The 14,646-nt window shown below is 51.9% G+C and overlaps 1 protein-coding gene across 4 annotated transcripts in view; it reads left to right on the forward strand.

The window, feature by feature from the left end:
- TMEM120B (transmembrane protein 120B) overlaps positions 1-14,646 on the forward strand; it is a 47,845-nt gene that overhangs the window by 31,365 nt on the left and 1,834 nt on the right. For 2 of the 4 annotated variants that reach the window (XM_059039583.2, XM_067015886.1), the window contains exons 6-11: positions 3,305-3,394; positions 10,747-10,812; positions 11,329-11,390; positions 12,788-12,880; positions 13,737-13,801; positions 14,133-14,201. In XM_059039583.2, coding sequence (XP_058895566.1) covers positions 3,305-3,394; positions 10,747-10,812; positions 11,329-11,390; positions 12,788-12,880; positions 13,737-13,801; positions 14,133-14,201 — 445 coding nt within the window. Of the gene's footprint in view, positions 1-3,304; positions 3,395-10,746; positions 10,813-11,328; positions 11,391-12,787; positions 12,881-13,736; positions 13,802-14,132; positions 14,510-14,646 lie in introns of those variants that run through there. The other 2 variants (XM_059039581.2, XM_067015887.1) reach the window with 2 other exon arrangements.

The following is a 14,646-nucleotide window of genomic DNA, read 5'->3' on the forward strand; positions in this document are numbered from 1 at the left end:
GTAGTTTATTTGGGAGGTGGTCCTAGGAAACACTGGTAGGGGAAGGGAAGTGAGACAAGGAAGGGTTATCCTGTGGGCACGTGGAGTTCAGTGCTGCTGGGGAACTGTGGGGCAGCGAAGGACGCGTCTCCGTTACCCCGCCCGAGGGGCGAGGGAGCAGGTGGTATTTATCCTCCGACCGCTGCCTGTCTCGGAAGGATTGACCCCCAGAGAGTGTTAATCCTCCCGCCCTCCTGACCTGCCTCCGGTACCAGCAGAGTGAGCTCTGGTGGCCTGAGAAAGCCCCCAGGCACACCGGGAGTTGCGCGTTCTGGCTGTTGGAAGCCATGCGGACGGGCATGGGTGGGGTACATGCACCTGCCATGAGAGCCAGCCCTGTGGGGCTGTTCAAGGGTCCAGAGAGATCGTCCACGTAAAATGCCTGCAACGTTGCAAGTTCCCAGTAGTGGGTGCTCGCCTAGTGTGTCGGGCTGGATAATGGTCCCCAAAGACCTGCGTGTTCCAGTCCTCAGAACCTGCGAACGCGTGACCTTACGTGGCAGAAGATCTTTGCAGATGATTCAGTTAAGAATCTTGAGGTGGGGGGGTTATCCTGGATTATCCAGGCGACCTAGTGTAATCACAAGGGTCCTAATAAGTGGGAGGTAGGAGGGTCAGAGTCGGAGATGTGACGACAGAAGCAGAGGTCAGAGTGATGTGAGGCCGTGAGACAGGGAATGCGGGTGGCCTCTGGAAGCTGGAAAAGGCAGGGAAATGGATTCTCTCCTAGAACCTCCAGAAGGAACACAGCTCTGATCTGATGACCTATTTCAGACTCTGACCTCCAGGACTGTAACAGAATGAACGTGTTCCTTTAAGCCACTAAGTATGTGCTCATTTGTTACAGCAGCAACAGGAAACTCAAACACTTTGGCAGGGCCGACTGAGACCAGCATCTCAAGCATGGCTCTAATGTGCCAGGGCCATGAAACTATTTTCACCTCTCTCTTTACTGAAATAGGAAGGGACCACTGGAAAATATGCTGGTAACCACCACTCGCTCCTGGGACTGCCTCCTGTCTGGAGATATCTACGTGACCCTCTGCAGTGGGGGGCCATCTTCGCTCCCCCGTTTCCTGTTCAAGTCAAGTAGGCCTTTGATTTCCTCAGAGTTAAGCATATGAGACTCATTTCTTGGACGCTGGATGCTCTGTGGTGCTTCCAAGATTATTAGGACAGGGGACATCCATAGCTCTTCCTAGGCTGCAGGCGCTGCTCTAAATCCAGCTGATGCTCACAGCAGCTTACCCGGGAGGTGCTGTGACTCTCCCCACTTTACAGATGCGGAAGTGACGGCGCGGGAGAATCACTGACTTGTCCTTGGTCCCGCAGCTGGGAAGAGGCAGAGCCTGGATTGGAACTCAGGCTCCGCGTCTCCAGAGTCTGTTCCTGACCCTCCCGAGAACTGCCTCTGCAGGCAGTGGTTCAGCGGGGCTGAGAGTCTGTCATCTGTGACCGTGAAACAGGGTCACATAGCTTAAAAGACACCTTCCAATGTCTTTTTTAAAGACAGCATTTAGTATATCAAATTGATTATTTGGTCTAAGATTTAAACAGATATTTTAATATACACATTTATGCAATATGTAGCATTTATGCTCTAATTGTCTACAAAACAAAAAGCAGAACATGGGACTTCCCTGGCAGTCCAGTGGTTAGGACTCCGCCCTTCCAATGCAGGGCGCGCAGGTTCGATCCCTGTTCGGGGAATTAAGATCCCACATGCCTCACACGGTGTGGCCAAAAGATAAAAAGTAAATAAGTAAATAATAAATAAATAAAAAGTGGAACAATATAAGTTAGCATAATAGGTACAAGTATCCATTTCAACAGGTCAAATTTAGTTATTATCAGCACTAATGAAAGCGCATTTCCGTATATTTAACCTTCAAGGCCCTACTCAAATGTCATCTCTTCTTTGGGGACTTTACACATTTAAGTGATTAGGAGTCTCTTATCTTCATTCTCCCAAACTCTCCCAGACGCCTCCCAACGTCTTTTATTACTGTTAAAGTTGTATCCTCCCATTTCCCTCCCAGGGCCTTTGTAGTTGGGGAAAAGGTTCTCCCAGTTCGGGGATAGAATGGAGGAGATCGGGGGTGTTCTCCCTCGCCATGTAGTCATTTCTATTCCCACGACGAATGGATCTGTGTGACACCAGGAGGTACAGAGCTGCTTCCTGTTGGGGTCAAAGATAGAGTCTTTATCGAGGGCCCGTCAGAGAGAGCCAGTGGTGGGGGAGCCCTCTGAGGGGCTGTCTGTTGCTGGCTCTGTCCCAGGATCCTTCACCCAGGAATGCTCATGGAGGGGGGTCAGCCTTCCCATTGTACAGATGGCAAAGTTGAGTCCAGCCAAGGTCACGCACAGTATGTCTAAGGCTGTCCCCTCTGACCAGGGCACAGCACGACTTTAGCTGCCATGTTCTGCCTGCCTTTAAGGCCTGTTCTGCCCACCGTAGAGGAGGCAGGGTTTTTTTTAAAATTTATTTATTTATTTTATTGTAGGCTGTGTTGGGTCTTCATTGCTGCGCGCGGGCTTTCTCTAGTTGCGGCAAGCAGGAGCTACTCTTCGTTGCGGTGCGCGGGCTTCTCATTGCGGTCGGTGGCTTCTCTTGTTGCGGAGCATGGGCTCTAGGCGCGCGGGCTTCAGTAGTTGCGGCACGCGGGCTCAGTAGTTGTGGCGCACAGGCTTAGTTGCTCCGCGGCATGTGGGATCTTCCCGGACCAGAGCTTGAACCCGTGTCCCCTGCATTGGCAGAAGGATTCTTAACCACTGTGCCATGCCACGAGGGAAGCCCAGGGAGTTCTTAAGTTCATCTTTTTGTATATGCAGCAAAGTTTACAGATGGTTTAAGGGGATGGAAGGAGTTTACACTGCAGTTAACACTGCAGATAGTTTAAAATTGCAAATTAGGTTTCCGGCTTAAAGCCCTTCTCTTGTCATCCCACCAGAAATTTCATATCAGACAGATGTGAAATTTAGAAGGGAAACAGGTTGTCGTGGGCTGAGCGGTCAAGGAGGGAGGGGAAACCTCAGCTAGAGCCTTAAGGGCGGGTAGGATTCATGTAGAAAGGTGAGCGGGGGGATGGGCATTCTAGGTGGAGAGAAGACACGCCGCCGCCTTCCCGGGGTCACTGGGGGTTTCTGGAGGCACGCCTCTGTGGGCAGTTCTCATCTTGGTTTGCTGTCCAGCTGTGGTGGCGGGAACTGCCGTCCCTGGTTCTCACGCCTGCCCCCCTTCCCGGGCGCTGTTTCTCTATGCCAGGGTGACAGACGAAGTCTTTAACTTCCTGCTGGTATGGTATTACTGCACCCTGACGATTCGGGAGAGTATTCTCATCAGCAACGGCTCGAGGTAATTGGGGGCCCAGCTTTGTGGCGGGTATGGGAGAGCCAAAGGGAAATCTGTCGTAGAGGTGAGGGCTATCACCCTCGCCTTGCATTCCCTTCCTCCTTGTGGGGGTGGGGTATTCATGACCATTCAGACCCAGGGAGGAGGAGAACGGCATGGGCTGCTGCACCTCGTTTGCTGTGCTCAGTCTCTTGCTTACAAGAAACCCTAACTCAAATGTACTTCTTAACACAGTAGGAAATTTATACTCATATTAAGGAATGGGTCCATTGGCACTGACTTCAGGTAAGGCTTAATCCAGGTGTTCAGACAATGTCATCAGGACCCAGTTTCTCTCTGTCTCTCACCTATGCCTTCTACTGTGCTGTTTTCATTCTCAGATTCCAGGTAGGAGCCCCCAGCAGCTCCAGGCTCACGTCTTTATTTCTAGCATTCCCAGCAAAATAGGGCACATTCCTCTCTTCCAAGAGTCTCACTGGGTCCTGCTGGCACTCACTGATCACGTGCCCATCTCTGACCCAATCGCTGTGGCCAGAGAGTGCGCTGCTGTGATTGGCTGGTTGTGAGCCTTGTGCCCACCCCCAGGGCTGTCAATGAAAGCCTCGAAGCTGAGTGTCAGGAGAGGAATGGTTTCCCAGAGGAAAATTAGGGTACTGTCACCAGAAGGTTGAATGGATTCTGGTGAGAAAAGTGGATGGTCCTCTCACAGGGCAGTGAGAGTCTCGGGACTGAGTTAAGATCCACAACTTGCCATTTGCAGGACCCATTTTCCACAGGTCTGATGCCTTTTGGGGGTGTCCATTTGAACCTCTGCACACCATTCTTGTCCCTGTTTTTCCTGAAACTAAAAGTAACAACCTCCCACCCCTTCCCACTTCCTCCTTCCTGGGGTCTGGTAAGGAACGGCCAGGAGCTGTGTATTTAAGATTGGGGTGTTTGCCAAACCCCCAAATAATTTGCCACCATCTTACTTCTCTGCCCAGTGGTCTCTTATGGCATATCCCTGCCCTGCCGGGCCTTACCCTGAATGTAGAGCCAAGAGGTAAGGACCAGGGGAACAGCAGTTCTTAGGTATGCAGCCCTGTAGCATGTAGCCCTTTAGAAAAGATCAGTGTTTCTCAAACTGCATCTGTTCTTGTCCCATGCACACCATTTTTACCAGGTCCAATATCACCTGGATGATAATTTTCTCACGTTTTAAATCCATCCTTCCTTTTTTTTTCTACTTAAATAAACATTAATTTATTTTAAAAGGAAACTTTATTTCACCACCATAAGTGGAAAACCAGTATCAATTGCAGGAAAGAGGAAATAGTGTAAAAATAGATTTTCATTTTCACTAATTTATTGAAGTCAATAAGCTTGCTTCCTGAAGGCTCTGAACCTGAGGCCTGCTATTTCTCTTCAGCGAGTGTATGTGTGTAAAAAGGGAGATTAGCAGATCTCGAGAGGCATTAAAGGTGTCTTAGCATTTAACTGAGACTCTCTCCTTGACTTAATCAGGAGAATGGAAAGAACAGAAAACGTGACTTCTCACCACGTGATTCAGTATCAACTAGTGTTACACTCAGGTACCATCTAAAACTCGGTGGTACATGCCCCGTGATTTGGGAAACACTGAAGTAGAAAATCTTACCAAATAAATAACATTTGTAGTTTTCCTTAATTTTAGTGAATAGTGTCTTCCACCTTTTGGGTGGGGTCGGAGGGGACTCAGAGTAGTACGTAGTGGGGAAATGGGCCCAGGACAATGGGCTAGGCTTTCTTGTTACTTATTTTCTTTGTGCGTCCCCGGGCTTGCTGTCGGCCTTGGAGTTTCCTCCTTCTGCTGGACTCATATTAAGAGTGTTCAGGGACCTGCTGCATCTGTAACAGTCACTAACACTTTAGTAAGAGTTACCCTGGTCACTTTTTTCTGTGGATGCGGATGGGGGGGGGGGTCCCCGAGAGGAGGGAGCAAGGACTGAGTGGAGGTGCCTACAAGAGTGGGGCACACCCGGAAAACAGGGAGGAGGACTGAAGGGGGAAAGTGGGGTTCCCAAGCCACCTCACTTTCCTGACACTTCAATGGGGCCTTTTCTGGGGCCTCCCTAGGGCTTGTGCTCTGATGGGACAACAGATGTGTTGGTGGTGGGGAGTGTGGAGTGAGTGGGGTGGGCCTGTAAAGGTGTCTCGTTTTCTGGAATGACTGTGGGAGTTGTGGCCAGTTTGTGGGGGAGGGCGGCATGGCAGGCGGATGGAATCTGGGTGATAAAACTTGTGACTCATCCTCAGCATCTGTTGGGTATTTAGCCTCCATCCTCCCCCAGCTCCTTCTCAAGAGCTGATTTCTCTCCTGGGGGCGGGCAAGGGAGATGCCTGTGAGGTTTCCCCCTCACTCTTGGCCCTTATCAGGGAAGAGCTAAGAAACCCTTTCAAGAAAGCATAGCGAGGAAGAGGCAGTGGGTCTGAATTGGTATGAATAATACCTTTCTCATTTCTGAAGCGTCTCAGGGCTAGCTCTGGAGCTCACAGTTGGTACCCAGTGAACACCCCAGGGTCTATGTAGAAATGAAGTGAACCCAAGCTCTGCAATGAGGGAAGGTCATTGGGGCCGTACCCGTGTTCGAAAGACAGCTGGAACTGAGCCATATGGGTTTCCTGGAGGCTTGCTGCGCAGTTTTGGCCCGACGGGGCCTTTTTCGTCCTGTTCCCAGTTGCATCCGAGACCTGAATTAGGGGTGTATTGGGGGAAGAAGGCCTGGAGAGGTGGGGTGTGGGGAGGATGCCCCCATCATGGGCTGGAGCCACCCTGCGTTTGTGTCTGATGCTTCCCATGTGAGATGTAGCTCATTAGCTCAATTAGTGTAACAAGCAAGTCAACCTCCCTTGCAAATTTTGCAAATGACAGAAAACCACTTGATAGGAGTAAACATGAGGGGTATTTATGGGAGCATATAAATAGTTCAAGGAGGTCAGAAGGGCTCAAACAATGTAACAGCCCCCCTCCTTCTCCTTATTCTGTTATCTCCTTCACTGGCTCCCAGCAGCCCAGGCCAGCATCCTACCAGCTCAGCAGTCCGAGGGGAAAGAACGTCTTTACTCTACTGGCCTAGGGGCGATCCTGAGACAGACTTCCGATTGGCCAGGTGCAGGTCACATGCTCATCCCTGCCCCAATCACTGTGGCTGGAGGGATGCGGAGCCCTGATTGGCTGGCTCTGGGCGATGTGCCCAGTTATCTTAGCTCCACTGAGCCACCCAGACTGAGTGTGGGGGTGAGGTGTTTCCCTGAAGGAACAATAAGGGGGAGAACCAGAATAGGGAGTGATTGACAGGCAGGCAAAACAGATGTCCTCTGCCGTAGTTCCGGGCCAGAATGAATAATGAATCAGGAATCATGTTGGCTTTTCTGGCAAGCCAACCCACCAATGCCTAGATCTGACGGGTTTTTACAAGGGCCTTTCCTAGGATACAGAGGTGTAGGGGTGGCAGGGGCAAGAGGGCGCCTCCGTGTAGAAGCCATTCCCCCAGCCGCCCAGATGACCCGAAGCTCAGAGCCAGGAACAGCCAGGGGTTGAATAGTGACTGGTGCCCATGTCTTCTGCACACATGCAAGCACGGCCGAAGTGTCCTGAAGGGAGCTCTCCAGGCACAATCTCCAGATATCAGGACACGCTGTCCCTACGTTCTGGCCACGCAGTGTGCCACCCTTCCTGGGGCATCTACTGTCTGCTCATTTAAAAAGCCCACAAGCTCCTACAGGCTTCATTTCTGTGGCAGAACGGGCCCAGAGGGTGACTGCTAACGGGTGCAGCTTTCTTTCTGGGGTGGTACAAATGTCCTAAAACTGATTGTGGTCATGTTTGCACAACTCTCTGAATGTACTGAAAACCTCTGAATTGTATACTTTAAATGGGTGAATTGTACACTGTCTGAATGACATCACAGTAAAGCTGTTATATAAACACACGCATGTGAACAAAACCAGCCCAGAGCCCTGGGGTGTGCAGATGGGCAGACGACGGGGCTGGTGAATGCACGCTGGGGAAGAGGCCATTTTTAGCCTCTCCCAGTGCCGCTGAGCTGTGTTTATTGGTGGCATCTGTCAGCGCTGGGCTTCGGACACAGTGAGCTGTGAAATTAAAAGCTGCTGCTCAGCCAAGCTTGTTGCCCAGAGCCTGTGTCTGGCTCCAGCCGTTCCCGTTCAGAGAGAGGGCATTTCTCAAGGGACCTTTGCGGGGTAGGACAAAGGATAGCGGGGCTTGCCAGGCCTCCGGGGTTTGCAGAGACTTCTTGGTAGCTCTTCAAGCTGGAAGTCTAAGGATGGGGCCAACTGTGTTTTCAGTCAGAAAATCAGAGCCAGGGGTCCTTGTAGACTCTTGACGGGCAAGACAGGGACACAGGGAAGGGGAGACTGGGAACGAAGAAGTGGCCGGATGTCTCATCCTGTCCCGTGAGCTCACGTGGCACCTGCATCAATCTCCTGTCACCTCTGTGCTGGTGGCATCTAGACCAGCTGCTGCTTTCACCAGCTGCACCTCTTGGACATCACATTTTTCGTTTCAGCATTTCTTGAGTGCCTGCTGTTTACCTGATGCTGTTAGTGCCGGGAATAACGAGCCACCTAAAACCTCGTTCCTCATCACAACCCCTCAAGCATCCACAGGCCATTGCCTTAACACCCAATTTATGGCCAGAACTTCTTTTTTTTTTTTTTTTTTTTTGGCCACACCCTGCAGCATGTGGGATCTTAGTTCCTCGACTAGGGATCGAACCCACGCCCCGTGCATTGGAAGCACAGAGTCTTAACCACTGGACCGCCAGGGAGGTCCCTTTCATTTCTTTCTTTCTTTTTATTTTAATGGCCAGAACTATTGAAGGGCTGCAAAGAGAAGAGAGGGGTAAGATGCGGTTCCTGCCTTTTTGGTGTCTGTGTTTGGGTTGGAAGGTTTTGAGAGCAGTCAAATCCACTTATTAGGACAATGCAGATTAAAACCTCCATGACACACCAATTGTCACATAATAAGACGGGGAGAAATTTTTAAATTGGGTATCCAGCATTGGTGAGGGTTTGGGGAACTCGATAGGCCCTACCGAGGATGGGAGTGTAAATGGGGATAGCTGTTTTGGAGGGTAATTTGAGAAGTAACCATGCACGTGCCCACTGACCCAGCCGTTCCGCGTACTTCCTGGAAGCTGCCGTGGAGAAACAGCATCATCGCACGGGCGGCTTCCACAGGATGTCGTGGCGGCATGGAGGATGATAGCAACATTTTAGGAACGGCAGAGCCACATCCTGAAATGTCGTGTCGCATTTAAGAAGTCAGTGACAGGTCCACAGATAGCGGCCTGGGAGTCGAGACCAGAAAGCAAGTGGCAGGCTGATCTTAGTTCCAAAGAAGGTCGAATCCAGCAGCTCGTCCCCCAAACCAGCAGATCCTCAGCTGCCACCATTTGGTGAGCAGGAGCATCCTGGACCCCATCTCCCCACTTGGCTCCACTCCAGTTCTCTCCCGAGAGAGTTCTGGAAAGACGAAGGTTGAGTGCTACTCCCACGTGGATGCCTCGGGGGTCCCAGTTCCTGGCATCCCAGGGTGCGTTTGACAGAGCAGGTTGCTGCCACATCACGTTCCGATACCTGAGCTCCTGGAGAGGGGCCGGGGAGCCCAGCAGAGGCCTGAAACACACTCGGGGACTTCGAAGAATAAGGGCTGCCCCTGACACTGTGGAGGGGGTGACAGCCGGGGAGTGAGAGCCCTGCGCTGGGGGGAGCGCTGGGCTCTGACAGCGCGGCTCCCACAGCTTCTGGACTGACCGGGGCGAGGGCCTGCTGCGCATGGAGGAGCAGATGAGCCGAGGGCATGGGGCTCCCACAGAGAAGCTGCTTCTGCGGTGGCGAGAGATGCAGCGTGTACAGTCTGTTGTCTCTCTGCATCTGTGTGGTGTAACATAGGTGGCTACAGCTCTGCATAAACGTGTGCGAGTGTTCTGTGTTTCTTCAACACGCTTATTGATCACCTGCTCTGAGCCAGGTGTCACAGATGAACAGACAAACCCCTGCTCCTTTGAGCAGGGAATGGGGTTCAGGAAACAAGTGAGAAGAAAATAATTTCAGATAGCACAAGCACCATGAAGAAAATGAAGCAGGGTAATGTGTTCCAGAGCGGGCTGTCTAGCCGTTTTATTTATTTATTTTTAACATCTTTATTGGAGTATAACTGCTTTACGATGGTCTGTTAGTTTCTGCTTTATAACAAAGTGAGTCAGCTGTACGTATACATATGTCCCCATATCCCCTCCCTCTTGCGTCTCCCTCCCACCCTCCCTATCCCACCCCTCTAGGTGGTCACAAAGCACCGAGCTGATCTCCCTGTGCTATGCGGCTGCTTCCCACTAGCTATCGATTTTACGTTTGTTAGTGTATATATGTCCATGCCACTCTCTCACTTGGTCCCAGCCTTACCCTTCCCCCTCCCCGTGTCCTCAGGTTCATTCTCTATGTCTGCATCTTTATTCCTGTCCTGCCCCTGTCTAGCTGTTTTAGCTAAGGTGGTCAGGGAAAGCCTCTTGGAGGAGGTGGCAGTTGGTCCGAAATTTGAACTTGGACCAGGAGCCAGGCAGGCCAAGGTCTTGGAGCAGAGAGGACAAGAAGTTAGAAGACTCTGTTAGTCTGCTCGGGCTGCCGTGAAAAGATACCATAGACTAAGGGACTTGAAACAACAACAATTTATTTTCTCACAACCCTGGAGGCTAGAAGTCCAAGATGAAGGTGCCAACAGGGTTGGTTTCTCCTGAAGCCACTCCTTGGCTTGCATGGCCTTTGCTCTGTGAGTAGGCACAGCCCTGGTGCCTCTTCCTCTGCTTCTAAGGACACCAGCCCTATTGGATTAGGGCCCCATCCTTATGACCTCATTTAACCTTAATTACCTCTTTAAAGGCCCTGTCTCCAAATACAGTCACATTTTAAGGCACTGGGGTTAGGACTTCAACGTAGGAATTTGTGGGGGGACACAATCAGCCCATAATAGGCCCCGAGGTAGCAATGGGCCTGGCAGATTCAAGGAAAAGGATGCTTGGAGCCTCTTAGGGTTGGGGGAGGGGGGACGGGGAGGCGGGGCTTGGGGTCATGAGGAGGTTAGGGGTGTGTTCCGAGAGTAGTGGGAAGCTGCCGGAGGCCCGAGTGCCTCTCTGGGTCTCTGTGTGATTGTGCATCTCGTTGGACAGAAAGAGAGAAGTCCTGGCTTGGGTACGTTTCTTCCTCCAAGGAGCTGTCTCTGGGTCACAGGGCACCCCCCGCAGACACAGGCTGGGAAGCAGGGAGACACTTGGCGTTCCTCTCCCGGCCTGAGCTCCTTTTCCTTCTCTTCTCTTAAGAATCAAAGGCTGGTGGGTGTCTCACCACTACGTGTCCACGTTCCTGTCTGGAGTGATGCTGACCTGGTGAGTGTCCCCCGCTGTGCCCCAGGGCCTCTGCTCACTCTCCCCAGGGAGCCAGCGAATGAGGAACTGGTGGTGGCTGAGGGGTCCAGAGGCAGGGGCCTTATGGCCTGACTTCTGGGCCACGAAGTAAAGCGTGAGCTTACAACGGGGCTGCAGGGACACCCCAAGTCAGCCGGGGACTTCTCCGAGGAACATCCTGTCTGCCTCCTGGCCGGGGTCACAGCAAGCAAGTCTGGATAAAACAAGCACAGGGACAAGCCTGTGACTGATGGAGGTTGGGGGGAGTCAGTGGGAATTGGGGCTTCAAGATGCCTACCTGCACTCCCCTGGTTGTAGAATGGATTAAAGCAGTGATGGAAATTACCTGGTCCAGCCCCGGGGACATGGCGATAAAGAAGGTAGAACTGGGTTTTAAATCTTCTTTTTTCTCTTTTGGTTGGAACAGAGGTGGGGTGGGGATGAACAAATGATTTCAGAGCGGGGGCTCATCTTCGCTTTCCCCCCACTTCTCTGCAGGCCCAACGGACTAATTTATCAGAAGTTTCGCGATCAGTTTTTAGCGTTCTCCATTTTTCAGAGTGAGTGTCTCTTGCTTGGATTCAGGGGAGGAGGAGGCTTGGTGTGGCTTTCACCGATGGAGGCTGTTTTGTGAAGGGTGTGTCTTGTGTGGAAGGGAGATGAGACTGGGGGAAGTCCCTGGTCGGCCAGGGACAAGGGAGGGTCACAGAAATCCAGAAACAGCCATCCACCCCCCCCCATCAACTCCATCCTACCCCCCAGCCCCTGGCCTTAAGAGAGCAATGTCTGACCCACACCCACGCCCTGGAGCTCCAGCCACTGCCTTTTTCTTTTTTTTTTTTGGCTGCACTGCGTGGCATGTGGGATCTTAGTTCCCCAGCCAGGGATCAAATCTGTGCCCCCTGCATTGGAAGCACACAGTCTTAACCGCTGGACGGCCAGGGAAGTCCAAGTCACCACCTTTTTCTTCCCTGGATCAGAACCAGACCAACTATACCCTTCAGGAACTGATTTCCTCAAAATGGAAATTTATGTTCTTTTTCTCATTTAAGAATAGCTCCGGATTTATATACAATGAGGGGTTACCTCTGAGAAGCAGAAATTGGATGGTTGGGGGACAGGGAGAGAGTTTTACTTTTCACCAAGTACCTGTTTGTTCCCCTTGAATTTTATGCCAAGTGCATATTACCTATTCAAAAAATACAATTTAATTTTTAAATAAAACCCTGCTTACAGGCAAGTACAAACATAAGCCAAGAAGGAAAATTACATATAATTCTACCCTTAGGGTGTTAATCGATCTATGTCCTTTCAAACATTTTTATTCATAAATATATATATACACATATACTGTATTATGTATAGTCTACAAACATGGGATCCCTCTACACAGCTTTGTTTATAACCTAGTTTATATTAACAATTATCATGGGTATTTTTCCACATCAGCACAGAATTCTGCCTCCTTAATTTTTAGTGACTACAAAGTACCCCATATTATGGAACTGTCTCTTTCATGTCTTGGTGCTGGGAGCACACAGCCCCCAGCATGGTGCCACCATTCCAGCAAGCATCTAATGAGTGCCAACTGCATGCCTAGGAAAGCTCCAGAAGTTTCTAGCCTAGTTGGGGCTTAGTTGCAGTCTCAGATAACCTGAGCTCTCTTTGAAGGAATAAAAGCAGGTTCAGACGTGTGTGTGTGTGTGTGTGTGGTGTCTGTGTGTGTGTTTTGGGGGTGGGAGGAGGTTGTACCCTCTGGGCAGTGGAGATGTACGTGTGTGTGTGTGTGTGTTGTACCCTCTGGGCAGTGGAGACGTGTGTGTGTGTGTGTGTGTGTGTGTGTGTGTTGGGGGTGGGAGGAGGTCGTACCCTCTGGGCAGTGGAGACCTGCCAGCCTGCAGTGGAGGTGTCGCTGGGTCTTCCAGTGTCTGAGCTGGGCGCTGTGCTCCCCCTGCAGGCTGTGTCCAGTTCCTGCAATATTATTACCAGAGGGGCTGCCTCTACCGGCTGCGGGCCCTAGGGGAGAGGAATCACCTGGACCTCACGGTGGGTGAGTAGCCTAGCCTGGGGGGTGGAGGGACAAGCACCGGCCCTCCCTGATCCCCCAGACCTCGCCCTGCACTCCTCACTGGGAACAGGTGCCAGTAAGAACCTGACAAGACCTGAGACACGCAAAGCCAGTCTGCCGACCTCACCCCAGTTGCTTTTTTTTTTTTTTCTTTGGTTTGACATATATGCACTAATACAGTTGCTTTTCATAATTCGTCGTGGGATTCCATTTCAGTTGACAAGTGCGAGACCAGCTGTGGGCCAGGCCCTGGATGCTGGCCTCCAGCTTCTTTTTAAATGGATATTTTTTGGTCTGTGTTTTATGATGTACATAATCTAAGTCTAGTGTTTTTACACTTACGCAATTTACGTGTGCTTAACGTTCACTCAGCGAGGTGGGTGTCCCATTAGGAAAACTCAGAGACGACTCATCTAAACTTTCAGGGGAAAGTGTGGTTAATAAAAAGCTTCTGTCTTTTAAGACGGTTATTTCCATCGAATTACTCTGCACAGTAGGCTCTCTTTCATCAAGACTCGATTGAAGTGATGCATGCAAAAGCCAATTATGAAATGCAAAATCCCGTGCAAATTAAAGCAATTATTAGAAACCTAGTGCCGGCACATCAGTGTTCTGTAAGAGTTGTCAGCCCACTTGGTTCATGGTGACTTGGGCGTGAGGGCAGTCAGGCCTGGCGGCAGGTGTTCTGCATGTTCTTTCCTGGGGTACTTTCCTAGTGAGCGAGCGCTCACCCACCCCAGGAGGTGAGGGCTGTGCCCCTCCCCCACCGCGCGCTTGAACCTGGCTAATCTCGGAGTGACCGGCTCACGCGGGCCCCTCGCTCCCTCCCCCCCCACAGAAGGATTTCAGTCCTGGATGTGGCGAGGCCTCACCTTTCTTCTGCCCTTCCTGTTCTGTGGCCACGTGAGTCCCCCTGGGGTTTGTGGGTACCCCCTGCACTGGGCAGACCTCCCAGGAACAGAAGGTCTCCAGGGCTCGCCCTCTCTCACCAGCCATCCCCGAGCTGGGCCCCACGGGGGCCTGGGGCTGCCAAAGGCAAGGGCCGGAATCGGCCCTGGGCACCAGCATGCCCAACCCCAGGTGGGGTGCCCCAGTTTCACTTTAGGGGGTTGTCAGTGTCTCAAGGGCAGTTGACAGCAGAAGCTGGGGGGCTTGGTGCTCTCCCTGGGCTTTCCCACGTGGGTCTCCAGGGGAGTCCGGTGGGCTGAACAGTGCCTGTCTCCCCTCTCTCCAGTTCTGGCAGCTCTACAATGCCATTACGTTATTCGAGCTCTCCAGCCACGAAGAATGCAGAGAATGGCAGGTATGGTGTGTGTGTGTGATGTGTGTGGAGCGTGTGTGCGCACTGGTTGGGGGGTTCCTGGGGAAGGTTGGGGCCGCTTGGGGAGAATTCCCTCATCAGCTCCCCCTGTCCCCTGCCTGCCCTGTAGGGCCCAGCGGTCCAGAGCTCGCTGCAGCTGGGGCCTGGGAGACCGTGGGAGGGAATTCAGGAGACCAGGGAGACCCTCAGTGGTCTGAGAAACCCAAGGAGGTTCGCGCTAGGAGGGGGGCCGCGGGAGGAGCCCCCCAGGACTCTGCCTGACCCCCTAGGACTCACACCCTTCACCCAGTTAGCCCAGATCTCTGCCTTCTGCTGGCAAACGCTGCAGTTTGCAGGGAGCTTGTGCCGAGGGGGTTCTGAGGTCCCGGGGGGCGCGGGGGGCATGTCAGCAAGGAGAGCTGACCCAAGCCGGCGCGGCCTTTGCCTT

This window comes from Kogia breviceps, chromosome 15, assembly GCF_026419965.1.
Source record: "Kogia breviceps isolate mKogBre1 chromosome 15, mKogBre1 haplotype 1, whole genome shotgun sequence".
Classification (NCBI taxonomy): domain Eukaryota; kingdom Metazoa; phylum Chordata; class Mammalia; order Artiodactyla; family Physeteridae; genus Kogia; species Kogia breviceps.